Raw genomic sequence first — 24,340 nt, 5'->3', positions numbered from 1 at the left:
TCACTTCAATAAAATTAAATTAATATTTAAAAATTTTAATTGTATTATTAATATATATATATATATATCTAATAAAATTAAATTTTTAGTAACCAAGGAAAAGTACCTTAAGAAAGATATTTAAAAGTATTTGAAAATGGCTTCGGCCTTATCTGCAATATGACTTTTTCTTTCACATTTTTTAAAACTCCTTGAGACCAAGACCTAATGAAAAATCAGAAAGTATATGTAGCATGGACCAAACCCATCATAGAATTTATTGAGAAACATTTATCATAAATTTATGGTGATTTGATTGATTTAATTTGTCAATCGCTTAAAGATTAATTTATGTAGGTAATAATTTGATTGATTCGAAGGGCCGACTTGGCTCAGCGGTAAAACCATTTACCGTGGGGTCTGAGGTCGCGGGTTCGAATCTACCTCTCTACACTAAAAATGTAGGGGTAAGGTGGCCTAATATATTCCTTTCCCAGCACCCCCACGGGGATACGAACTGGGTTGGTCCTTTAATAATTTGATTGATTCAAATATATGTGATTGATGATAATTGATTACTATTTAGTGATTTAATTTGTATATTTATTACGAATTTTTTGGATTTTTAAATTGTTATTTTGTTTTAGTGGACATAAATAATAAAAAAATATTTGAATCCTAAATATCTCAGAATAATTGTGAGGAGATTTAAATCCTAAATAAATGTATTATTACTTCCATCTCCCAAAACGGCACACCCGGAATCGTATGCCACGGTCTCGATATGCCTCCCGAGTCGATCCAGACAGCCGTAAATGGTTACAGATTGAGGATGAGACTTATCTCTAACGATGAATTCGGACACGACACCGTTCACTTCAATGGCGCTGCAGCCAGGAATCTTCTCCACGCCTCTCTCCTGCATCATCCTCCTCACTCTCCTCGCCTCTTCCCACATGTTTGCCTCACCATACATACTTCCCAGCATTACATACGTTCCGCTGTCTCCCGGGTCGAGTTCCAGAAGCTTCTCGGCCGCCTTCCGTCCCGACACGACGTTTCCGTGAACCCTGCAGGCGAAAAACAACGCTCCCCAGACCACGGCATCCGCCTCCATCGGCATACTCTCTATGAGCTTCTCTGCCTCTTCCAAATGTCCGGCTCTTCCTAGAAGATCCACCATGCAGGAGTAGTGTTTCACTTCGGGTTCGAGGTTGAATCTTGATTTCATCTGCGAAAAATAGTCCCGGCCAGCTTCGACCATGCCTGCGTGGCAACACGCTGATAGAACCTCGAGAAAGGTTATCTCATCCGGGTTTATCCCGGAATCCACCATTTCTTTGAAGTATGTTATTGCAGCTTGTGCGTGCCCGTGAACCGCTAAGCCTCCGATGATGGATGTGTATGTCAACGAGTTTCTTACCGGCATTTCATGGAAAACCTCGAGAGCTTTTGCGATGTTACCACACTTGGCATACATGTTAACAAGCTCTGTTCCTAGGGCAACGTTAAGATCGAGACTCTGTCTTTTGATGTAATGGTGAATCCAAATGCCGAGATCAAGGGCACCGAGCTGAGAACAAGCAGATAAGCAGTGGATCATGGTTATTTCATCGGGCTTCGTGGTGCTTGTTTGCATTTCGTGGAACAATGCCAAAGCATCACGGGCACGTTTGGATTCGACAAAACCCCCGATTATCGCGTTCCAAAGCACGACATCCTTCTCTTCCATACCATCGAAAAGGTTTCTAGCAACATCAACCATGCCAGATCTAGCATAGCCTACGATCATCGTAGTACACGACACAATCGTTTTCTTCTCCATCTTATCGAATATTCTCCGTGCCTCATCGATATCCCTGCACTTACAGAACATATCCATCAAGGCATTTGCAAGAGGAACAGTCATGTTCAGTCCGTTCTCTTTGATATACCCATAAAACTCTCTTCCGAGATTCAAATTCTCCAACTGTGCACACGAAGAAACCAACCCGATCATAGTCACCTCATCGGGCTTAACTCCTTCAGCTTCCATCTCCCTGTAGACCCTTATTGCCTTCTCTGCTTCGCCAATCTTTACGTAACCATTAATCAAAGAATTCCAAGAAATCAAGTCCCTCACAGGACTTTCATCGAACACCTTCCTCGCATTCTCCATTTCTCCGCAAGAGGCAAGCATATGAATCGAAGCATTGTGCACATGAACGACGAAATCCAATCCCAACTTAAAGACATGCCCGAGAATCATATAACCTAAACGATTCAACCCAAGTTCGGCGCAAACCCTGAACAAAACCGGGTATGTGAAGTTGTCTGGTCTGCACCCACCATTTCTCAGCATCTCCTTGTACAGCAGCACCGCTTCTCCAGGACTCTCGCTATCGGAGAAGCCCCTAATCGCCACATTCCAAGAGAACGGATTAGGGTTCTCAAGCCCTTCGAGAATCTCCCGACAGTAGTCGAGATTCCGGGATTCCGACAAGGCGGAGAAGGCGATGAGACGACTGGAAGCAAACGCATCGAGAATTAACCCAGTAACTATCATCTGAGCTTGAATTTGCTTCAAATGGAACAAGGATTTGCATCTTTCGAGCAATGAGAGAAGTGGGTTCTGGAGTACGAAGCTGTGGGTCGAGTTCCAGGTGACGGGTTTGTCTCTGTGACGAGGGAGGGAGCGAGTATGGCGAAGAGAAGACAGTGAACGATGGAGTTCCGGAATCTGAGGAGGAGAAAGGAGAAACCTAGGCTTAGTTACATTAGATATGCTCATCAGATGGTAACTCCTTTGGGCGTAAGGTCGTCGGGAATATCTCCGGCAGAAAACTCCGGCGACGTTCTGCCTTGTCCGTGGTAGTGTTTAGATGATTGGGTCAATGGCCCAAAGGCTTTTTTTTCATAGACCACCTTTGGGTCATATAATTATATCATCCAATTACTAAAAGATAACACATTTTTAGTAAGATATATATATATATATATATAAGATTCCAAAAACTATTTATACAATGTGGGTTTCATCATTTTTCCAATTCAATACATTTTGTTTTCATTTTTCCTCCTAATTTCAAGAGATGAGATCGATTTTTGAATATGTGAAAAAAAATGAATTTTGGTTTTAAGATTAAAAATTTTGAAGAAGAAAAAAACAGTGACCTTCTCGCTTCATAACACCGTGCGGATATATATATATATATATATATATATATGAGACTTGAGTATTAGTTTTAGACCACATAAGGATGAAAATATTAATTAAGGTATTTAGACTTTTAAAAAAAGGTTAGAACTAGAACCAATTCCAACTTTTCACTGATCACGAAAAAGTCAAAAAAAAAATTGCATCACGAAAATCCCAAAGCAAAAAGATTTTATAGCCGAACTCATGCATGTATAAAGATGCACATACATGCATGCATATATACATGCATGTCTGCGTGTATATATATGTATGTATGTATATGTGGAGGTGCATTAATAGATGAAAATGTTTGGAGAAGAGAGAACAAGGTATAAACAAAAGACAGAGATGGTACACCCATGCATGCAAAACACAAACACACACGCTCGTGTTGTCTCGGGAATATCTCCTCCTGTAATCAAATATTTTTTTTAAAAAAATATTGTATATATTTATATAATCCAAAATACTTTTGAGTTCACACGTTATACATCAAACTATTTCATTACCAAATGTTGAAAGTTTCTTAACCCTCACATTTTGACCCACCCGACGATGTCAATAGAGATTCTCTACTTTAATTAGTTTTTAATTAATGTTAGTTATTTAAGATTAGGGGAGAGGGCATATGTTAATGTTAACATACACGTTAATTATTGATTGATACATTAAGAACACACGCTAAACGTAATGAAATGGAAAAAAGATTTTTTTTTGTGTGTTATGAAAATAGCGAAGAAACGCAATAATTTTACGACGAAATAGAAATTCGAAAATTAGAGAAATTTTCTTCACAAGATCAAACTCTTCACGTATTTTTTTATAGCTATAAAACTCTTCATGTATATATATCGGACGAAAATCAAACAATAGCAACCACCGACCAGAAGGATTATCGATATTTAAATCATCGATCCACGTATATATATCGGACGAAAATATGTGAGTTTCTTGAACGAATTTTATATGGTTATCAATTTCGAAGGCTATAAAAGTCCAAAAGATCATGGAAACTAACGGGAAGGAGATGTCGGAACGGTTTTATGTAGAGTTTACATGCATGCTAATGCACGTAAATGAACTTTATAAATATATTGTATACCTTTTTTGTCGTAATATTATATATTTTGTTTTAATTAAATTTGGGTTCCCCAGTAATTTGGTTCTGAAGCTAAGCCGACAGATACGAGCCCACCAAAGCAAATGCTGTCTTAGATCACAACTGTTCCCTTTCCCAATGTCCTGAAAATCCCACACAACCAAAAAGTTTATGAACTCTTCTATGCTCTTAGTCTCTCTCTCTCTCTTTCTCTCTCTCTCTCTATATATATGTGTGTATATGTATGTATAAGTTCAATGTTGAAGGAGACAAGACAAGCCTATTTCTTTGATTGCTGTTTTTGCCCTTGATCCCTTTCATACTTTGCTGCCCACCGACGGGTTGGTGGGTGAGCAGACACCTGATGATGTACCAAAATTAATTCATTTTAATAGACATATTGTGTATATAATATGTGTTTTAAAATTAATTGAATAGTCAGTTTACATATCAAAAACTTTGAAAAAGCCCTTGTAATATTATCCATCTTTCGGGCACTATGCCATCCATGATATGATGATTCTCATTTATATACGCATTATACTCATGTTGACAGGTACAAAAAAAAAATCTAATTTATGTAAGTACCCCATAAAAAATCAAATGAACATTCTATTTTTTTTTTATCGCATCATATCCTTACTAATTTAACTTTTAATTGTTAGAATATTTATATAACCTCTGTAATTAAATCTCAAAATTAGTCATTTCGATCCAAAATAATCAGCTATTAAGAAAAATTGGTATGTTTTTTTTTTTAAAAGTTTTATCCTGATTAGATGATACTTGCATCTTGCGTTTGCTATTTAAAATTCTCTAGTTTGACTATTCTACTATCATATATAGTTAATCAAAATGAGTGAATATACATAGTGAATAAATTACAACAAATATTATATATATATATATATACATATATATGGGGATATTTGTTTCTTGCAATATCGTTTAGCACATTCTTCAAAGTGTTCCTCGTTCTTGCAAGTACCAAGATAGTTTCCTTCTACTTCTTAGACTATCTTCTTGTCTCTTTCTTCTCTCACCCTCTCTCTGCCCTTTTGTATACATGACATTTTCCACCGCCTCTTCACATCCCACACTAGCTACATACATGCATCTTGCATATATATATATATATGCGTATATATATATGTATATTGTATCTCTCTCCATCTCTAAACACAAAGTGCCCATCTTCTATATACTGCTTTCTTTCACTTTTGTCATCTCCTCTCAAGAAGTCATGTCTGATCCTTTCTCAAATCTCTTCAGCAATGGATCATGGAACTATGGCTTCAACTATTCCACTTGTCTTCCATATGTTTACAACCCTCATGACTATTGTTATTACACAAACAACAGCAACAACACAAACCCTAATATGATTTCTACTGTTGCAACCCCAGAAGTTGACTCTCCTCCACTCAGACAAGCTCTTCCTCTCCTTAGCTCGAGCCCTATTAGAAACGATCAAGACCAACCTCATGAGTACCGTTATTATTCCATGGACACAGATCACAGTTCTTCAAATGTTTTTGATGGTCATGACCATGTTGGTCAAAATGTTACTGTGGATCTTTGTCTAGGGTTGCCAAATCTCATTAGCAACAGCAGTTCCTGTAATGGCGGTGGAAGCAGTAGTGGTGATATTGTTCCAAACGCGTCCGAGGAGCACCACCACCATCACCACCATCATCCTCATCAAGATCAAGAGCTAGAGATTACAGTTGCTTCTCATCATCATCATCATCATCATCATCATCATCATCATGACCATGGTCATGATCATCATGGTGGTGGATTAAACAAAGGCCATCAGTATTGGATCCCAACCCCTGCACAGATTATGATTGGCCCTACACAGTTCTCTTGCCCACTTTGCTTCAAGACCTTCAACAGATACAACAACATGCAGGTATCAAATCACTTCAGCTGGTAAATTCCTCCATTTTTTTTACTCTATACATCTTGCAAGGTTCATTAATTGCCTCAACAAAAAAAAAATAGAAAGAAAGAAAGAGGAAGTACGTGATATAATCATGAGTAACATTGCATAGGTCATTTTGAATGATGGAACATTATATTACAAGTCGGGGTTCAGAGATTGATTGATTGGATGGGTACAAAAGTTGAACTGATTATTCAGAATATCTTCTTTAACCCAACAGTCTTTTTCATACTCTGACTTCGCTTCTTGCTCGGAATCATATGCTTAAAGTGAAACCAACATCTTTTTTACTGTCTCGTTCTTGACCTTTGTGCAGCAGAACTTCTGGATTACTACAGAACCCAACTATATATACACACACACACATATATATATATATACGTAGTTACGGTCGACCTTTCACAACTCGATATGTCGACTAGTCAAAGGTGAAAGCAATATGATATATATATATATATATAAATAAAGAGAAAGCATAATGTTATACACAGTAAAATATAGAGTTCTGCGGTCTTAAGCAGCGATTCACATCGTGTATCTCGTATTGTTTGTGTGTATATATGTATATAACAAACACATATATTTGACGTACGTAATTTTTTTTTTTTATGAAATGTGAACGGTGTGACCCTTAAAGAAAGTTGGAACTGACAGAAACAAATTTTCTTTTTACTAGCTACAAGTATTTGTATCAATTATGAAAAGAATCGACATTTTTGCACAAGAGAAACGCATAATAAAACCAAATCTAGTCCTAATGTTTTTTTTTCTCGGAAATGTTTCGGTCGCTGGTCCGAACCGCAGATGCACATGTGGGGGCACGGTTCACAGTACAGAAAAGGGCCCGAGTCACTGAGGGGAACCCAACCGACGGCAATGCTGAAGCTGCCGTGCTATTGCTGCTCGCCCGGATGCAAGAACAACATCGACAACCCGAAAGCGAGGCCTCTCAAAGATTTCCGTACGCTCCAAACGCATTACAAACGCAAGCACGGGACGAGGCCTTTCGCTTGTCGGAAATGCGGCAAGGCGTTTGCCGTGAAAGGCGACTGGAGAACCCACGAGAAGAACTGCGGCAAGCTTTGGTATTGCTCTTGCGGGTCTGATTTCAAGCACAAGAGGTCGCTCAAGGACCATATCAAAGCCTTTGGGAATGATCATGTTGCTTGTGGGATCGATGATTTCTTCGGGGAACAAGATGATGAGGCTGCCTCCGACGTCGACCAATATTACAACAATTGTTAGGGTTTTTTTAATTAAAAAGATATATATATTAGGGTTCGTTTTTATTCTTCTAGTTTGGAGTTTTCATGCACTGCATGCATGCAGATGAACACGATTCCATCTTTGTATCGTTCTTTCGTTTCTTGTTGAGTTTCTTTCTCAATGATTTGATCTCGTGGCTTAATTATTTTTCTTTCATAAAATTGTATTTTTAAGCCATTAATTTTTCATATGGGAGAAGTACTTTTGAAGAACTTTATTGTCTTCAATTACAGCATTAATTAACAATCATATAATTACTGAGACATTATTTTAAAGGACCTATAATTATCCCTGCGTATTTTTATTGAAATGATTGTTTCTTATGGTAATAAATATACCGGTCAAAGATAGAGACGGTTGCATCACCGCCATGAGTTTGATGTAGGGATGGGAAAAAAAACCCGAATTTCAATTATCCAATCGATCGGCGGGTCGGATACCTGAATTTTCGGGTATCCGAGAGAACGAGACACGAGATCGAACATTAATATTAGAATACCTGAATTTTCGGATTCGGTTTCAAGTAACTGTTATTATCTCATGAGTATGCGCGGATATCCAGATAATAAAAAATTATCCTTTAAATTTTAGACTTATTAGTTTTTTTGTTATTTTATTTAATATTAATGATTATATAGATATTATTGGATATATTTATGATGTATTTTTTAAAAAATATTTTTATTTTAGATATAAATACAATTTAAATTTATTTTGAATGATTTTGAATATGTATATATAAATATATTTTAAAAAATTGATTGAAAATAATTATAAATATTCGAGTTCGGTATTCGCGGGTGATAATTATTTCACAGATTTTTGGGTTCGGGTATCCGACTTCATGGATACGAGATCGGATAATAAAACATATAATCTGAAATGTTCAGATTCGGATTTAAATACCCTCAAATTTTCGGGTACCTGACCCGTGGCCACTAGTCCACCCCTAGGTTGATGTCCAAAAACGTTCGGTTTGGAATGTGTGGTCATTTTCTCAAATCTAAAGAATATTCGCGTATTTCATGATTTTAAAATAATACGGGGATTACATTGCAATTCTTCAAAAGTATAAAAATAAAATTTAACCGTTTATTTTCCTCCAGGTCCGGGTCGGAGTCCGGGTCGATTCGAGAGAATTTCGGGTAAACGTTTTGGGTGAAGGAAGGTGAAAGGCAGAAAACGAGAGTCCGAGACGCAAGGTCAGGTATCTATGCATATATCCATATACATAGACTGATGATATCGAGGGTAATAGCCATGGATTAGGGTTTAGGGTTTCCCATTTTCTTGGATTAACCCCAAAAAAAAACGATCTCTTTCTTTGGCTTCAGATATTCTTCTCGTACCCCTCTATAATTTCTCGGATTCTCCATCTCTGAACGCGAGTTAAGAACTCTGTTGGAAAAACCCAGGAAAAAAGTCGGCGCCTTTGTTGGGGTTTATCTCGTGAATACCAGTCAGATAGTTCGATGGATTCTCAGGTGATCGTGGCGCTTGGGCTGTCTCTTGTGGGTGGATTGAGCACTTCGATTGGTGGGTCAATGCAATTCCTACCGCTATTCAAATTTGGAAAATTTACTTTTCTATAGTTTTAAATAGAGTTGTTTGTTGAAATGTGAGGTTGGTAATAGTTTAGGAGATCATACGAGTGAATTGAGCTGAAAGGAGAAACCCTTTTTTTCGATCTGTGGTAATATGATTTGAGATTGATATGTCAAGTTTAGGAGATCATATGAGTGAGTGTATGAACTTGTGTGCTACGGTTTAATGATGATGAGTTTTTTTATTGCCCTTAATTCTTATTCATATGAGAAGAATCTAGCTTGAAGCCTTGAAGAGGAACAATTCCATGTATCTTTCGAAATGTTGCTTATGATTGGATATTGCAATTGAAAAAGCATAAATTGTGTTGGTTGGTATATTGGTAGTTCCTACATGAGAAAATGTGGTTGGTCTCTTACACTTCAAATGCTTAAAATTGTTGATCCTTTGTATGAAAATGATGTTTCTGTATTTCTGCTTCTTGAAGAGGGGGAGATGTGTGAATCATGTGATGCTATTCAAGTAATAAAAAGTGTATGTTGTTGTAACAGGTGCTCTTTTTGTGATTCTTAGTCAGACTCCCAATATGAAGATGCTTGGGCTTCTACAGGTGATGCTATGATCTAGTTTTAACTTATGTTCTGTTTCTTTCTGAATCAGACATGAGCACATATGTCATTTTGATTGTTTTTTTGTAAAAAGTTATTTTTCCCATATTTCAGATAGCTATTTTGGGGTACTTTGCCAATACTTATACTCTCAAACATTAGCTTAAACAGAAATTGCTATAGTTTGCATGTCGTTTCATCTGGAAGATTTAGCTCGTATGTTACGCAATTACATAGCTGATTCTTTGAGGCTGTTTCTGCAGGGGTTTGCTGCAGGTTTGATGCTGAGCATTTCATTCCTGGATTTGGCTCATAATGCTATAAACTCTATCGGGTTCTTAAGAGGCAATCTCTGGGTAGTATTTCTTTCCTCTTCAATATTTCTCGATTTTATCTAATGAAATGCACATTCTTTTAACACTCGGAGATTAATTTCTAGTTTTCTAGTAATGCAGTTTTTCGGAGGTGTGATATTTTTTGCATGTGTTGCTAAATTCATCCCTGAACCAACCGTTGGTCCTACAACAGACGTGAAAAAAAGAAAGGCTAGTAACATTATGTTCTCTTTCTTAGCAAGTGCTTTATGAAAGACGATCCGTTCTTGGATTTCATCTTTCTCTAGTTTGCTGAAAGATTGACATGTATTGGCAACAGAAAAATGGGGATGAGGGGGGCAAAGACATGATGAAGAAGCAACGTCGGCAAGTCTTATTTAGTGGGATAGTTACTGCTATAGGTATCTTCTATTATCAGCACCTTTACTTAGATTTGCTAATCTTTTGTTTTGAGAGTTCGTGTTGCATTTATAGATGCCCTAAACAATTTGCGTCTTATATGTTTGTCAGATTACTTAACTAAAACCCGTAAAAATCCATTGCATTCTCTTGACATTGATCCATTTTATGCACTTTTGATCTTCTGTGATATCTTTCTGTTCATTGCTTCCTCTCATTGTTGATTGTTCTAGCTGCATTCATTTGAACAGGAACTGGATTTGATGAAGATGCTGAGTTTTTGTCAGTTTAGCTTTTTGCCATGTCTTGATGCTTAAATATGTTGGAAATAATTGGTAGAATCTCTAATATATGGAAGGAAAACACTACTCCCATTTTCTTGAACATAATCCTTCTGAACCCAAAATTAGCTGGCTGGTCGATATATTTCACTTGGGGAAAGCCGATTAGGAATTGTATACATTTAAGTCCCTGTGATCTTTGCTCCAATCGGTGAAGTTATCTTTGTTTCTGCGGATTTTATCTAGCTTGACTGTTTATTGCATTTCTGTAAATTAAGTCCAGCAAATTTATATAATAAACATAGTGAATATGTTTTCTTTAAAAACTAATATGAAGTGGTTAACTCTTTGGGGTTCTTTCCTTCACCTCCTAATCACAGGCATAAGTTTGCACAATTTTCCCGAAGGGATGGCAGTGTTTCTTGGATCGATTAAGGTGAGTTCAAAGAACCCTGCTATCCATTTCTTTTTTTCGTCTAGAAATTTACAGACTTTGTACATAATCTCAATTCCCTGGAGAGGGAAACTATGATGTGCCTAAATTTATTTGCGTGTTGTGTTTTCGGAAATGGGACTTGGATTGTCAATGGCAATTATATTAATGTTTCTTTCTGTTCGGATCATACTTTCACAGGGTATGAGAGTTGGTGTCAATCTGGCTTTGGCGATTGCTTTGCATAACATTCCAGAGGTACCTAATCTGTAAACCCGTAGAAATTTCCCCTTTTTTTACAAAGTTACATTCACCGCGACCAAATCATGTCTTGTAGAAGAACGTTAAATCATTTGTCTATCTCTCTCCAATCGTACAGTCATGTTCTTCTTTTTACGTCACAGGGTGTTGCAGTTGCACTTCCTGTTTATTTCGCTACCGAAAGGTAATAGCCTGTTCACCTTATATGAATCTGATTTCGATTTGAGAATTGAGTCTCACTTTTTCCATGAAAATTTTAAGTTAATATAAAGATCCCTTCGTTTTCATTTCCGGATCGAAATCGAAATTACGCACGTTATAGCAAGTGGCAGGCGTTCAAATTGGCAACACTCTCTGGTTTAGCTGAGCCTCTTGGCGTAATTATAGTAGGCAAGTCAGCTTCGTGTTTTTGGCTCATGCTAATTCTCTACGAGTAATCTCTTTCCCCGAGAGTTTATCGATAAATATTCTAAGGCCCTGTTTTCGCATCACTGCAGCTTATCTGTTTCCGAGCAGCTTGAGTCCAGAAATCCTCGAAGGCTTGTTGGGATCGGGTTGGTGGAAACTCTTTCTACAAAAAGACGATAATTCACGGTTTTGATTATTTCGTTTTTTGGTTGACGGAAAACGTTGTTTGTCTGTGCAGTTGGTGGAGTCATGGCGTTCCTCACGCTGCATGAAATGCTCCCTCTAGCGTTCGATTATGCGGGTCAGAAACAGGCGGTTAAGGCTGTCTTTCTCGGCATGGCTTGTATGTCTGCAAGGTATGAAGAAATTCCGAAACTCGCATAATTCAATCGATTTCGGTATTCAATCAAGAAACAGTTTCTAAGTACCAATTATAAGGATGGTAATCAAATAACGAGATTAAGGGTTGGGCGGTTTACGAGGTTTCTAACCATTTTTAATGGTCTCCATCTTTTGCAGCCTATATTTTCTAGAGCTAAGCTTACCTGAAACGATGAGCTTGTGAGGAGATGACCCACCATGAACGACAATCAGTTGACAGTAAATTATTTGTAACCTGTAAAGATTGGATTTAAAAAGGAAGGGGCTAACTCTATCGAATCTGTCAATAATTTCTAGATGAATTAAATTCCTTAATCATTTGAAGCATCCATTTATTCCTTGGATTCACATCACCAACGCGGAGTACCGACCACCATATATTTCGGACATAAATTCCGTTAGGAGATTTTATGATATCATCTTATAGATGAAGTAATTCTTGGACAAGATGGTCAAAGGCTGTCCAAGAGCTCCCTCCTGGCTCCACGGCCTTGACCGCTCTCTTCCCTATCTCGGCTGCCCGTGACCTGACCTCTTTCCCGTCGTTGCCCATCGCTGCTTGTATAGTTCGACCCAACTCATCCGGGTCAGGCACTGTCTCGGTTCCTTCACAAGCCCTAACCGCAATGCCCATATGGTCCACGACCAGCTTAGCGTTCATCGCCCCCCAGGGCCAAAGCCATGATCATAGTCTCGCTCGTTATGGCTTCCAATACTGAGTTCCATCCACAGTGGCTCAGAAACCCACCCACCGCCATGTGGCGGAGCAACACAACTTGTGGAGCCCAGCCTCTGACCACCATCCCTCGGCCCGCGACCCGCCCCTCGAACCCGTCTGGTACCGGGTCCTTTTTCACGACCCACACGAACCGGGTCATGCTCTTCTCGAGCCCTAGCGCCAAGGCATTACATTGGTCTTTGGTCAACAGTTTTTGACTTCCGAAAGAGACGTAGACCACTGACCCATCTGGGCATTGGTCAAGCCAAGTCAACAGTGCCTTCGTGTCCACGTCGGAGACCGAATCCGACCCGGATTTGCCCCGACCCGATGGGTCCAACCCGACCGAGCAGAGCGGACCGACTCCGAAGACCCGATCGTGACCCACTTTCTGCTTCATGTATTCAAAGTACTCATCTTCCAAACAATCGAAGGAATTGAACACACACCCGTAGCTCAGAATGTTCTCTAGATAGCTATTCCTCGCGATCTCGAGCTCCGGAGACGGTGAATGGATGTATCGACGGACCGTCGTCGGGATATGCTCCTTCTTGAAAACCGGAGTACGAGGAAGATCCAAGAAACGGATCGGCTCAGTGGATTTGACGAGATCAATGTTGTCGAAGCAGAATTTGACGACGGCGGCTAATAAGGCACCGGAGGAGAAGAACGCGAACCTGGGGATCCCGATCTGACGGCAGAGATCGTTTGTCCAACCGAGGAAGAAATCGGAGACGAACGCGACCGGTGGATTCGGATGAGCCCTGAACCAGTTGATGATGGGTTCACGGAGCTCTCGGAGAGAGGCCATGATCGGGTAGTTGCCGGAGTTCCCGACGTCTTGGACGTTCTCGACGCCGGAGGGGAGAGAAGGGTGTGGAGGGAAAGGGAAACTGACGGCGGAGATGGATTCGGAGGAGTGGGCGGAGAGAAGCGGAGAGAGGAAACGGAGGTTTCCGGTGGTAACGACAACTGAGACGGCGAGGCCACGCCGGCAGAGTTGGTGGGTCAGGTCCAGAAGCGGAAGCATGTGGCCTTGTGCTGGGTATGGAAACACAACAATATGCGGTTTCGAGTTACCGGGTCGGGTCTCCGGCGTCATTTCTCCGGCGTTTTGCGGTGGCGCGTGCAGTGCAGTCGCCGTGATGGGTTTTGTTGATGAGTCCAGCGCTGGAGAAAATAATTTTTCCTGGGCTTTATTTATTTGTTTATGATTTTTGGAGGAAAATACAGATTTTTCAGTCAAAATGTTTTCAAAGCAAAAAGAAAACGAAAAGAGTACGAGTGAATATGCATTGACCACGTCTCCTGTCCATTTTATCATTTTGGAAGGGAATTAAAATTATAATTATTAGTTATATAATATATAGTGTGTAAAAATGTAATTCCCGACTTTGTTTGGTCGTTGAGTGGGCCCAATCACATAATTCAATATTAATTGTTAATTTCGTACATAAACTTTTCAATGTTTTCCACTCTTTTCCGTATCCATACGTGAGTGTTTTTTTCTTGCAATATCTTTATATATATATATATACATATATATTATTTACAGCTCCAAATTCTGCAAGATTTTTTTTGTGTGTATAGACCTGAAAAACCAAAAATATGTTCGGAATTTGTTATGATAATAGACCAACGTATAATTTCGTTTCGAATGGATTTTTTTAATGAATTCGAAATATGATAAAGTTTTTCTTTCAACAATTTCGATTTATGGTTAATTTGGTAACTATAAAAATCACCATCTTAAATTGAATATCTATCCTTTTTTTTTACAGTATTAGTAAAAACTTTATACCCACAAAAAAAACTAAATGGATGGATCCTCCTCCTGTTTTGTAAATGGTAGCCCTTGCAATCCTCCCTTCCTCTCCTCCTTCAACATATATCTATACATACACATATATATATATATGTATATATATCCAATCTCATTACCCTCAAAACATTAAAAAAAACTACAAAAACGTTTTTAAAAAACAATTATAAAAATGGCCATGAAGAACAACATCTCTATTGCATTGCTTTTCCTGGCTGCATTGATGAGCGTAGCCACCGCTACGATGGAGACACCGGCCCCGTCTCCGGGCCCTTCGGCCTCTTCTTCCTCCGCCGCCGTTACTTTTCCGGTGACTCTTTCCGTCGCCGCTTTGCTCTCAGCTTTCTCGGCCTTCCTTCTGCAGTAAGGAAAGGGTCCTTGACCCTAATCCTCGTTCGAAATCGATTTCTTGCACCGACAAAAGCTTAGATTCATCGGAAAACACCGTTTTTGATAAACCCTTTTGATGTATTATCACAATGTATAATAATTACAGTTACTATATATATATATATAATGAGTGTGAAGTAAGACATCACAGATCTTGTCCTGTCAATATTATGAATCTAAAATACGTTGTTTTTTAAAACATAAGTTATATTGATACTGAAAAAGCGCCGTTGTACGTATACAATATCACACAAATGTAAGATTGATGTTTAAATGCAAAAGAAATCGCTGCGATCACTTGTTTTTCTTTCAAGGGGCGGTTTCTGATTGCTTTCTCTGCAAATTCATGAGGCTTTTGGTGAGCCAAATCGCGGTTTCTCTCGACGAAACGGCTTCGTCTCCAAAGGGTTTCAAGATCCCCTCGAGTTCCTCGAACTTCTCTTGCCTAAGCAAACCCGCGCAAATCTCCAGCAGAGATTCCAACGCTTCCGCCCTCTCCTCGCTCCTCGGGATTTTCTTCTGATACTCTCGTAGCATGGTCAGCGTGCTTATCAACGATATCTCCTCGTCCTTGCATTCCCTCGCCACTTTCTCTCTCTCCATTGGAGGGCTCGCCCAAGTTTTGGCGAGGGGAGGACGAGTTTCGTTGGCTCTGTTCTCGTTGGATTTGGATACTATCGGCTTGAAGACAGGCGAAATATGTTGGCATTGTGCAAGATACGGTTGCAAGTGAGGATGCCTCAACAATTCCGCGGCCTAAAACATTTGGGAAAACAAAAGAGATATGCATAAAGGTGACGAGATAAAAACAAAAACGCAACACCGGGATGGAACTCACTGTAGGTCTGTGCTCGGGATTCTTGCGAAGCATGCTCTTGATCAGTCTCTTACTGCGAGTGTATAAATCTCGAATCATATATACAAAGGTCTTTTTTTTCGGGTATCATATTGATGAAAACGTATAATAATATACTCACAGTGAAGATGAATACATGACCGGGAGAGGAGAAAGAGAGGAGCGGTTGATCTTGTTGATGAGTCCTGCCATGTCCTGCGTCCGGTAACACAATTTTTCAGAATCTCGTTATCGAGAGTGAACGACGATACGGAACAGATTATGAGTTTTACGGGAGCCTTGAAAGCCGGCTGATGTGCAGCTACTTCGAACATGCAGCAACCTTGCAAGAACAGCGAAAACACGGCGAAAAAAATCATGTTAGAAAAAAAAAATGAATCGTTCATAAAATATGTTGCATTTTGTATAGGTTTTAGGGATCAGGATACGACTTCAAGACGTGTAATCGCTTTCCAAAAAGCGTTATTTTGTCCATGTCGGTTAAATGAGGTTGCGGAAATACACTTTTGATATATAATGAGGCCTCAACAATTTCGGTATACCTAAAGACCATATATCTGATTTGTATCCATATGGAATATCCGCGAGAAGCTCGGGGCACATGTAGTTTGGTGTTCCTACGACCTGCAAAAGGCATAAACTGAATTCAGAAGAATTTCTGAAACGAACTCGAATAATGAAGCAGAAAAAAGGGGAAGAGGAATACCGAGGAAGCGAGCTCGTCTTTGCTGAGGAGTTTCGCGAGGCCAAAGTCTCCTGAGAAATGTACGGTAAAGGCGAAGATATAAAACAACTCTTTAAACGAGAAACATCAAGAGGAGATTTTGAATCTTTACCTAACCGAATCTCGTTTTCTTTCGTGAGGAATACGTTCGAGCACTGGAATCCGAACACCGCAACGTTACTTCAACGATGACCCTTTTCTCCGCGAGCAGAGAAGCGTATATATGTGTATATATATATATGTATGGATTTGTACCTTAAGATCACGGTGAAGAACCCGATTGGAATGGAGGTAATCTATAGCTAGCAATAGCTGTACCATCCATCTGCAGAGTTTCTACAGAAAATAAAAGGAAGGAATGGTTAGAGAAATCAGGTGATGGTTATATATTCATATGAATGGACTGATTAGATTCCTTATTAGATTTAATTAATTACTTCTTCCGACACAAGTGTTCCTTTGGATTTCTTTATCATCTGAGCCCTGCATTGTCCAAAAAAACAAAAAACAAAATCAGTAGATCAATTACCGGAAAATAGCATCAAGAGCGCTAATGTTAAGAATCCAAATATACGATGCCTTACATGTCTCGGCCCTCGCAGTAACTCGTTACTATACATACACAATCCTGAAGAATCAAACGAGATTATATATATACAACACGTTAGAAACAATCGAGATATTCTCGGATCGGATAAGAGAATCGACAGGGTTACCTTCTCCACCCACGAATCTTTGTACTCCACAATGTACGGATTCTTGAGCTTAGATATCAAAGCCATCTGCATTCATCATAGGGCGTGAAAGAAAAAAAAATCTCGTCGGTATAATCATAATTCAAGATCAAATAAAGCTTTTCTCTCTTTTTTTCTTGTTTGCTAACCTCTTGAAGGGCAGCACGCTTGCATCTCTCGGTTTGCTTAGCTAAACGAATCTTCTTCACCACGTATCTACACGAACCAAATCAAGATTCGATCCAAAATCTTGAACAAGATTCAGAAAAAAAAAACGAATCTAACTTCGAATTCGACACTTTGAAAATTCACTTTTGTCTCTCGGATTTGTGAAGAACGAGAAAAGCGGATCCGAAAGCGCCTCTACCGATCTGTTCAAGAACCTCGTAATCGTCCATCTTCAAAGTTGATTCACCGGTCTTGTTCTCCATGATGTGTTCCTTCCTCTTGTCTGATAAAAGGGTTTGTTTTCACAAGAAAACTGAACAAAGGAGCCTAAAGCATTAGATAGATTCATACAAAACTCATGAGCATTGAATTCGTAAGTATCAACATGAACGCTTGAGGGGAAAAAAAAATGGACCCATTAAACAAAATGTGATTTTGAAATCTGTGGAGAAGGAAAGTTTGGAAATTTCATAATTTTTTGAACAGGCAAAGGAGGGAAGAATATTGAAGATGAAGCAATGGAAGAACAAAAAAAAAAGAAATATTGAAAAGAAAAATAATATATTTTTTAAAAAAAAAAAGGAAGATTCATGTGAAAGATTGACGACCAAACCAAATTGCTTAAGATTTCAGGGTTGTTGTTATAATTACATATGGTTGAACTTTTGTTGACACGTCTTTTTCACACTTTACACTTGGCACAAAAACATTCTCTGAAAGTATCTTTTGTTCAAACTAATGAGCAAAATGTTAGCATTAGAATCTATCTGTTGGTTTTGTGGGTTCAAATTCATGAATTTTTTAGACCCAATATTGAGTTTTATTATAAAAAAAACTTATATTCACACCAACAAATGAAAATTAGACTTCAAAAGCTATCTTAGATTTTCCTATAAGACTTCGAGATATGTTTGGCAGAAATTCGGTGTGAAGATATTTAAATTTGATTGGTTATAATTTTTTAAAATTATATTAAATATGCATTAATATAAAAATAACCAATGAATCATAACAAAAATAAGACTGTTTTTAAAATAAATAGATTTTTTAATTAAAAAATGAATTAAAATATTATTGAAAATCAAATAAAAATAATTTTTTGATTTTAAGAACACTATATAATTCAAACACTCTACCCTCATAACAGGGACATTTCTTTGGACCAAACATGCAAACAGAAAAGTTATATGAATAATAATAAAAAAATGAGTATGTACAAATAAAATCGTTTTTTTTTAAATTCTTATCCCATACCTCGCCATGACTTCTTTTTTTTTGTAATATGTAAATCAAGCCGATTTTCCAAAGATAAAATTAAATATTAAGCTAACACAATGATGACAATTTTAATGTCTCATCCTTATCATTGATCTTTCTACTTTTTTCAAGTTTATTTTTTAACTAATTTTTTAATTTTTCCTTTTGTATCCTATTTGAGTTTATATATAAATTTTCTGGAACGGGCATAAAAAAACATTTTTTCATATTTTATGATCAAAATCTTTTTAACTTAAATTATTTTTAAAAAAAAATATTGATCTCCAAATTATTTTATCTACTTTCTCATTTGTTCGTAATTTGTTTTTCTCTTTCTCTCGCGATAAGATCACGGTCTTTGCGACAAGATGATTACTTTTCTACGGATACGACAAAGAAAACAGCGGATAAGTCTTCTAGTCGTCGATGACTGACCTTAGGAGGCTGTAGTTTGATGGATGAGCGAATGCTTTCGAGACGGGATTCAGATTTTTCCGAGCTTCTCTGCCTTCACAACCGGGTTCGCTTTTCGCTATGGCTCCATGCCCAGCTTCACGGTAATCGTACCTGCATTCGTGTTTTTCCACATCGGTGTGGCCCACAGAGGCTATCCCCGCACGTACCGACATCCGAAACTAGTCAACCCAGCTCGTTTATTACAGGTACAGCGTCGGCTTGGATCCTCCTTAGGCTTCGTTCCAATGGCGGAACATGTCTGACGGAAACGGGTCCACGGGTTTAGCTTGAGCATCCACGGATGCATCTGAAACAGTTTTCTTGACAGTGATGATGATTACGGATGATGATGATGATCCAGACACGACAGAAGCAAGCTTAGCTTGCTGTTCTTGTTGAAACGACATAGCCCTGTGGCACTTCGAACACATGTTCATCGTGGCCGAGCTGCCAAAGAATCCGCAGTTTTTGATACAAAGTTTCGGACAATCGGGCGGGGTTTGGCATCCGGTCTCGTCATGCTCCATTCTGCATCTATGCGTAATAATATCACCCACGATTACTCGTAAGATAAAAAGGAAAAGACTCGACATCATCATCAGTAGTATGGGTTCCATTGTCATCAATGTCATGCGCTATGGATGCCACACAGATCATTCAAACATATGCAAGCAATTCGTTCATAAGCCTAAGCACCGATAGAACAGTTGAACAAGCTTTCTATCATTGGCATGGAAGAATTCACTGATAAAACCGAAGCGGAAGAAGAAGAACAGAAATATCGAAGGTAATTCCAAAGATCTAGACGTTGAATCAGGTGAAAATGTAAGAACACCAGACAAGGAAAATCTGAAATAGAATTTTAATCAATGCTACTTTTTCACCCAAATGGAATCTCCACAGAATCAGTCCCCTGTGCATCCACATGATTCAAAACTTTCAAAAGCCCTATGGATACGCAAACAGAGTGCGAGTAATAAAACCGAACAGTTTCTGATACCATAAGAACCAAAATACGAAACCCAGGAGCATCTCTCATCAATAACGCATCTTTGTAATAAACCCTAACGAAACCCATCAATCAAATGCCACGATCGCTCACCTGTTTGGCCCGAGGAGTCCCTTCCTCGATCGGTTACTGATCAATCACCAACAAAACCCGTCATGAAACCAGAAACGAAATCGCAATCGCGGAGACGAAAATCGAATTCTAGAACAAAAATAGAGAAGGACCCAGAAATGAGATTAGGAAAGGGACAAAACCCTCCAAACCCTAAGAATCTCTCCGAAGAAGATAGTCGGCCGAGAAGGATGCGGGAATAAAGGTCGGTCTTTTAGGCTTCGCTCGGCTTCTTTCTCGTCGATTTTTTTAAGCAACGTCATTTTTTTTTGCCAAAAGAGTATGCACGCGTGTAGGTCTTTCATTGGCCAAAAAATTGATTTTTTTTTTTAAATTCCGAGCTCACGCACAGCATGGTTAGGATTCACCATTCTCACCTCACGCCTCGTCTTGCCATTTGCCCCTCGTCGCTTACCTCGCTCGCCCGTCACCTTGTGCTCGCCACTCACTTTTCATGTACGCCCTTTTCATCTCAACTTGGGTCCTATGACGGATTCCGAACCTCAAAACCCGAGAGAGTCTTCAAGATCAGATACTATAAAGCCTCGAATACTCGATCCGTGTGCAGTGTTCACCACTAACAGCATCCTATTATCCCAAAAAAAGAAAACATCGTTTCTTAAGAGCATGACGACGCAAAAGGATCACTGTTTCTTCTGACATGACGATGGTACAGACAGAATTTTCCACACATTGCAGAGACGAAACTAGATCACCACACTTTCGAGCTAGATAATGTTACCATGAGAATATACTCGAACGGACATGACATTGAGACAACATGCGCATAGGCCATGGATGGCAAACATCACCAGCCAAGTATGTGACGAGGCGAGAGCTTATGTTGCAGAACATTGTATTCAGATCTTGTCGAGCTTCTCTGCCTTCACAACCGGATTGTCTTTGGCTATAGCCTCCTGAGCAGCGGCATGGTAATTGAAGGAGCAATCATGTTTATCCGCATAGCGGTGAGACCCACAAAAGAGAATACCACACCGACACTTGAAACCGGTCAAACCCACCCTCTTATTGCAGGTACTGCATCGGCTTGGTCCCTCCTTCGGTTTTGCTTCTACTGCTACTCCAGTGTCAGTCGCAGAAGAAGATGACTGAAGGAAACCGGCATTCGGCTCCACAGGTTTAGCTTGAACGTCCGCAGATGCAACAGAGGTTTCCTTTGATGCGTTAATGCTGGATGATGATCCAGACACGACAGAAGCAAGCTTAGCCCCCTGTTCTTGTTGAAACAACATAGCCTTGTGGCACTTGGAGCACATGTTCATCGTAGCCGGGCTACCAAAGAAACCGCAATTGTTGATACATAGCTTCGGACATTCAGGCGGAGTTTGGCATCCAGTCTTGTCATGGTCCATTCTGCACTTAAATTGTGTCAGCCTCAGTTACTCTAACATCAAGAAGATAGATAACCCAGATCACGGAAATTTCTAATCTGTCTCCAATCTAACAACAGCACATGAATCAATTTGTTTTGAGTCTCGTAAACATCTCAGAAACAACCAAGCACCAAAAACCCGTCTCACGAAATATCTGATTCGAACGATGAATATAAACAAGCAATTCATCGGCATTTCCTTCTCCAAGCAATCTAGGAATGAACTTTTCTAGTGGTAAAACGTCTAAATTACAGGGTTCGAGGAAAATAGAAGAAAGCACGCATCTTTTCCCCCCGTAATCATAAAAAATACGAGCATCAAAAGCTCATATATCATCCAAATCGTAACCCTTTGTTCAACACTGCAGCCTCAGAACATTAGACCGATTACACGGTACCAGAAATTGAGTTCCAACCACAAAGGCTGCAAAATCTTAGCTACCAGCAGCAGGCAAATAGTAGCAAAAGAAATCATCTCCAAGAAACAGAGCAGCTAAATCCAAACTACAAATCCATTTAAAACTACGTTACCACCCAAATCAATACTGTAAAATCAGTCCCTATCATCAGAGGATTTATCATCTAAATCCAAGAAATTAATTTCGGAGTCGATAAACAGCAAGGATATGAAATCAATTTGCAAACAAATTAGAGGTTGAATTCGGACAACATGAGAGACACAAATTCCCAGGATCACAGAACCATTTCTCACACAATCAAACTCCAAATAAATCATACTATCAAATACCATAACCACTCACCTGTTTGGGCTGGGAAGCTCTCTCTCGATCGGTACCTAATCGTTCAAAAAACGAAAACAAAACAGGACCCATCACAAACCAGAAAGCAAAATCAAATCGAGAAGAATAAAAACGAAATCGAAATCCAAAACAGAACAAAACCCAGAGGGGAAATCGAAAAAGAGACAAACCCACTTACCCTAAGAATCTATCTCAACGAGATCGTCTGCCGGAGAGAGACCCCAGCAGCAGCGTAGAAGGGAAGAGAGTGAGAGAGAGAGCTTTTTCTTTTAGGCTTATGTTCTTCTTTCTTTCCTATACAATTAAGCAACGTCTATAATCGCACCGTTTCTGCTAATTAAACGTTGACGTCTTCGCTGTTCATTGGCTGGATATTTAATTCATTTAAGACGCACCTCCAATTTTTTGAATTAACAACTAATATCTTCGGTTTAGCTAAACCGGGTGAATTCGATTTTTAATTTTATTCGGTTTGTTTATATTTCTCTCTGGGTCATATTCGGTTTTCTCTTCTTCTTTTTTTCAAAACAATATAGAAAAACATTCTTATAATTAATAAATAATCTATATAGTTAATTTAAATATACACACAATGTCTTTCTTGATTGTTTGGATCTATTAAAACAGATTTCCATTGTTCCACGTGTTCACTTGGACCAACCACTAAGCAACCACTATACATATTTTTCTTCATTAATCATAATTGCATTTTTTGACCAATGTAATTAATTTGCGATCAACGTGTCATTATGTTAAGACTTAAGATGATCCTAAATATAATTAAATTAATAAGATAGCCTACCTTTTAATTTTTCGTAAATTAATTTTTTTATAATTTGAAAGGCCTATTTTATCCATATATATATTTGGGTTTAATGTAGTTTATGATAAAGATAGTGCTGCGCTTCTCATAAATTGTTTCAACGGTTTTGTACGTTAACAATGCACACATATGTGTTTTTCAAAGAATTTGTTAAAGGCTAGTTTCATATTTTTATTTTATTTTAATTTTATTTTGGATTTTTACCTTATTACCCCTTCTGACATCACCCAAGACGTGTCAATACGCGGAACCAAAAATTCACAAGAAACCCTTACTGTAAATTGTAATATTATTTCCAATAAATTCACCTAAAAATGTTTCGATGAGAATACCGGTTTTTATTCTTTTACAAATGTTGCAAGAATTGCATGGCATACGACCAAAAATAAAAAAATTTAAAAATATATATATATATATAAGCATCTGTGTCTGAAATTTATATTCATGGATCTTTGCGGCCTGAAACCAATTTCTTCTAACAAATTAAGATTCCAGTTAATCAAGATTTCGGTCGATCACATTACTTCCAACAGAAGAAAGAGCAAGAAACAAAATCAGAAAACAGTTAAAACAGTTAAAATTTCCAACCCTTTCTTGCACCGCAAGAAACAGAGCCCAATCAGTCGTTCCACATGTTGAAAACACCGCTCGGACTCGAGCCGTGAACCGACGATTCTCCGGACCATCCTCCTCCACCCGTCGGCATATCATAATCGACCTTAACGACTGGAAATTCCTCGGCCGATCCAACTGCTGGATTCAGCCCAAGAAACCCTCCTGTGTTGCAGCTTCCATTAGAACTTCCATTGTTGTCCAAGACCGAACTGGAGACCAGACCGTGAAGATCTCCCGTGTTGCTATGAAGATACGGGTTGTAAATTTGCGAACTCTGGTCCGGTTGTTTCAAGTAATCGGCCTGCTGGTGAAGATGGAGCTGTGTCTGAAGGCAGCTCTGGTGAAACGGTGAGGAATCGTGGGCATTGTACTGAGGAATGCC

General features: G+C 38.8%; 9 protein-coding genes across 11 annotated transcripts in view; 3 read left to right on the top strand and 6 right to left on the bottom strand.

Annotated features, from left to right (window-relative positions):
• LOC104818128 (short-chain dehydrogenase reductase 3c-like) overlaps positions 1–348 on the top strand; it is a 1,341-nt gene extending 993 nt beyond the window's left edge. The window contains exon 3 of the mRNA XM_010547584.1: positions 337–348. Within this exon, the coding sequence (XP_010545886.1) occupies positions 337–348 (12 nt within the window). The remainder of the gene's footprint in view (positions 1–336) is intronic.
• Positions 349–651: 303 nt separating this feature from the next.
• On the bottom strand, positions 652–2,844 carry LOC104817904 (pentatricopeptide repeat-containing protein At2g22410, mitochondrial). Its single transcript, XM_010547279.2, has one exon. The coding sequence runs from the start codon at positions 2,747–2,749 to the stop codon at positions 695–697; it is 2,055 nt and encodes a 684-aa protein (XP_010545581.1). The 5' UTR covers positions 2,750–2,844; the 3' UTR covers positions 652–694.
• Positions 2,845–5,499: 2,655 nt separating this feature from the next.
• LOC104818127 (zinc finger protein WIP5) lies at positions 5,500–7,449 on the top strand. Its single transcript, XM_010547583.1, has 2 exons — positions 5,500–6,171; positions 7,009–7,449. The coding sequence occupies exons 1-2, from the start codon at positions 5,500–5,502 to the stop codon at positions 7,447–7,449; spliced, it is 1,113 nt and encodes a 370-aa protein (XP_010545885.1).
• Positions 7,450–8,606: 1,157 nt separating this feature from the next.
• LOC104817902 (zinc transporter ZTP29) lies at positions 8,607–12,445 on the top strand. Of its 2 annotated transcripts, none has more exons than XM_010547277.2 (13): positions 8,607–8,672; positions 8,805–9,006; positions 9,567–9,625; positions 9,887–9,979; positions 10,079–10,168; positions 10,278–10,359; positions 11,019–11,074; positions 11,273–11,329; positions 11,476–11,516; positions 11,655–11,722; positions 11,830–11,886; positions 11,979–12,096; positions 12,260–12,445. In XM_010547277.2, the coding sequence occupies exons 2-13, from the start codon at positions 8,943–8,945 to the stop codon at positions 12,303–12,305; spliced, it is 831 nt and encodes a 276-aa protein (XP_010545579.1). In that variant the 5' UTR covers positions 8,607–8,672; positions 8,805–8,942; the 3' UTR covers positions 12,306–12,445. The 2 variants fall into 2 exon arrangements, with proteins under 2 accessions (XP_010545579.1, XP_010545578.1); XM_010547276.2 differs by having other exon boundaries at positions 8,656–8,677.
• Positions 12,409–14,175, bottom strand: LOC104817903 (UDP-glycosyltransferase 89A2). The gene is given in 2 exon segments (XM_010547278.2): positions 12,409–12,797; positions 12,799–14,175. Coding segments are annotated over 2 exon segments (1,620 nt in total). The 5' UTR covers positions 14,164–14,175; the 3' UTR covers positions 12,409–12,542.
• Positions 14,176–15,205: 1,030 nt separating this feature from the next.
• Positions 15,206–20,640, bottom strand: LOC104817900 (serine/threonine-protein kinase Nek6). Of its 2 annotated transcripts, none has more exons than XM_010547271.2 (15): positions 20,349–20,640; positions 19,226–19,780; positions 17,678–17,846; positions 17,515–17,581; positions 17,348–17,413; positions 17,216–17,259; positions 17,069–17,114; positions 16,887–16,967; positions 16,744–16,786; positions 16,614–16,663; positions 16,450–16,531; positions 16,180–16,229; positions 16,029–16,102; positions 15,890–15,941; positions 15,206–15,807 (listed from the first exon to the last, which is right to left on the bottom strand). In XM_010547271.2, exons 3-15 carry the CDS (start codon positions 17,794–17,796, stop codon positions 15,361–15,363), a joined length of 1,221 nt encoding a protein of 406 aa, XP_010545573.1. In that variant the 5' UTR covers positions 17,797–17,846; positions 19,226–19,780; positions 20,349–20,640; the 3' UTR covers positions 15,206–15,360. The 2 variants fall into 2 exon arrangements, with proteins under 2 accessions (XP_010545573.1, XP_010545574.1); XM_010547272.2 differs by having other exon boundaries at positions 19,226–19,774.
• On the bottom strand, positions 19,207–19,773 carry LOC104818126 (zinc finger A20 and AN1 domain-containing stress-associated protein 2-like). The gene is made up of 2 exons (XM_010547582.1): positions 19,511–19,773; positions 19,207–19,357 (listed from the first exon to the last, which is right to left on the bottom strand). Exons 1-2 carry the CDS (start codon positions 19,771–19,773, stop codon positions 19,207–19,209), a joined length of 414 nt encoding a protein of 137 aa, XP_010545884.1.
• Positions 20,641–20,913: 273 nt separating the features above from the next.
• On the bottom strand, positions 20,914–22,822 carry LOC104817901 (zinc finger A20 and AN1 domain-containing stress-associated protein 2-like). Its single transcript, XM_010547273.2, has 3 exons — positions 22,699–22,822; positions 22,521–22,555; positions 20,914–21,740 (listed from the first exon to the last, which is right to left on the bottom strand). Exon 3 carries the CDS (start codon positions 21,737–21,739, stop codon positions 21,227–21,229), a length of 513 nt encoding a protein of 170 aa, XP_010545575.1. The 5' UTR covers position 21,740; positions 22,521–22,555; positions 22,699–22,822; the 3' UTR covers positions 20,914–21,226.
• A 1,028-nt stretch (positions 22,823–23,850) lies between these two features.
• Positions 23,851–24,340, bottom strand: part of LOC104817898 (AP2-like ethylene-responsive transcription factor PLT1) — a 2,888-nt gene continuing 2,398 nt past the window's right edge. The window contains exon 10 of the mRNA XM_010547270.1: positions 23,851–24,340. This exon is cut by the window's right edge and continues 1 nt beyond it. Within this exon, the coding sequence (XP_010545572.1) occupies positions 23,963–24,340 (378 nt within the window). The 3' untranslated portion in view covers positions 23,851–23,962.

Source organism: Tarenaya hassleriana, unplaced genomic scaffold (genome assembly GCF_000463585.1).
Source record: "Tarenaya hassleriana unplaced genomic scaffold, ASM46358v1 Cleome28, whole genome shotgun sequence".
In the NCBI taxonomy this organism is placed as follows: Eukaryota; Viridiplantae; Streptophyta; class Magnoliopsida; order Brassicales; family Cleomaceae; genus Tarenaya; species Tarenaya hassleriana.
This window is presented reverse-complemented; position numbering and strand designations above follow the sequence as displayed.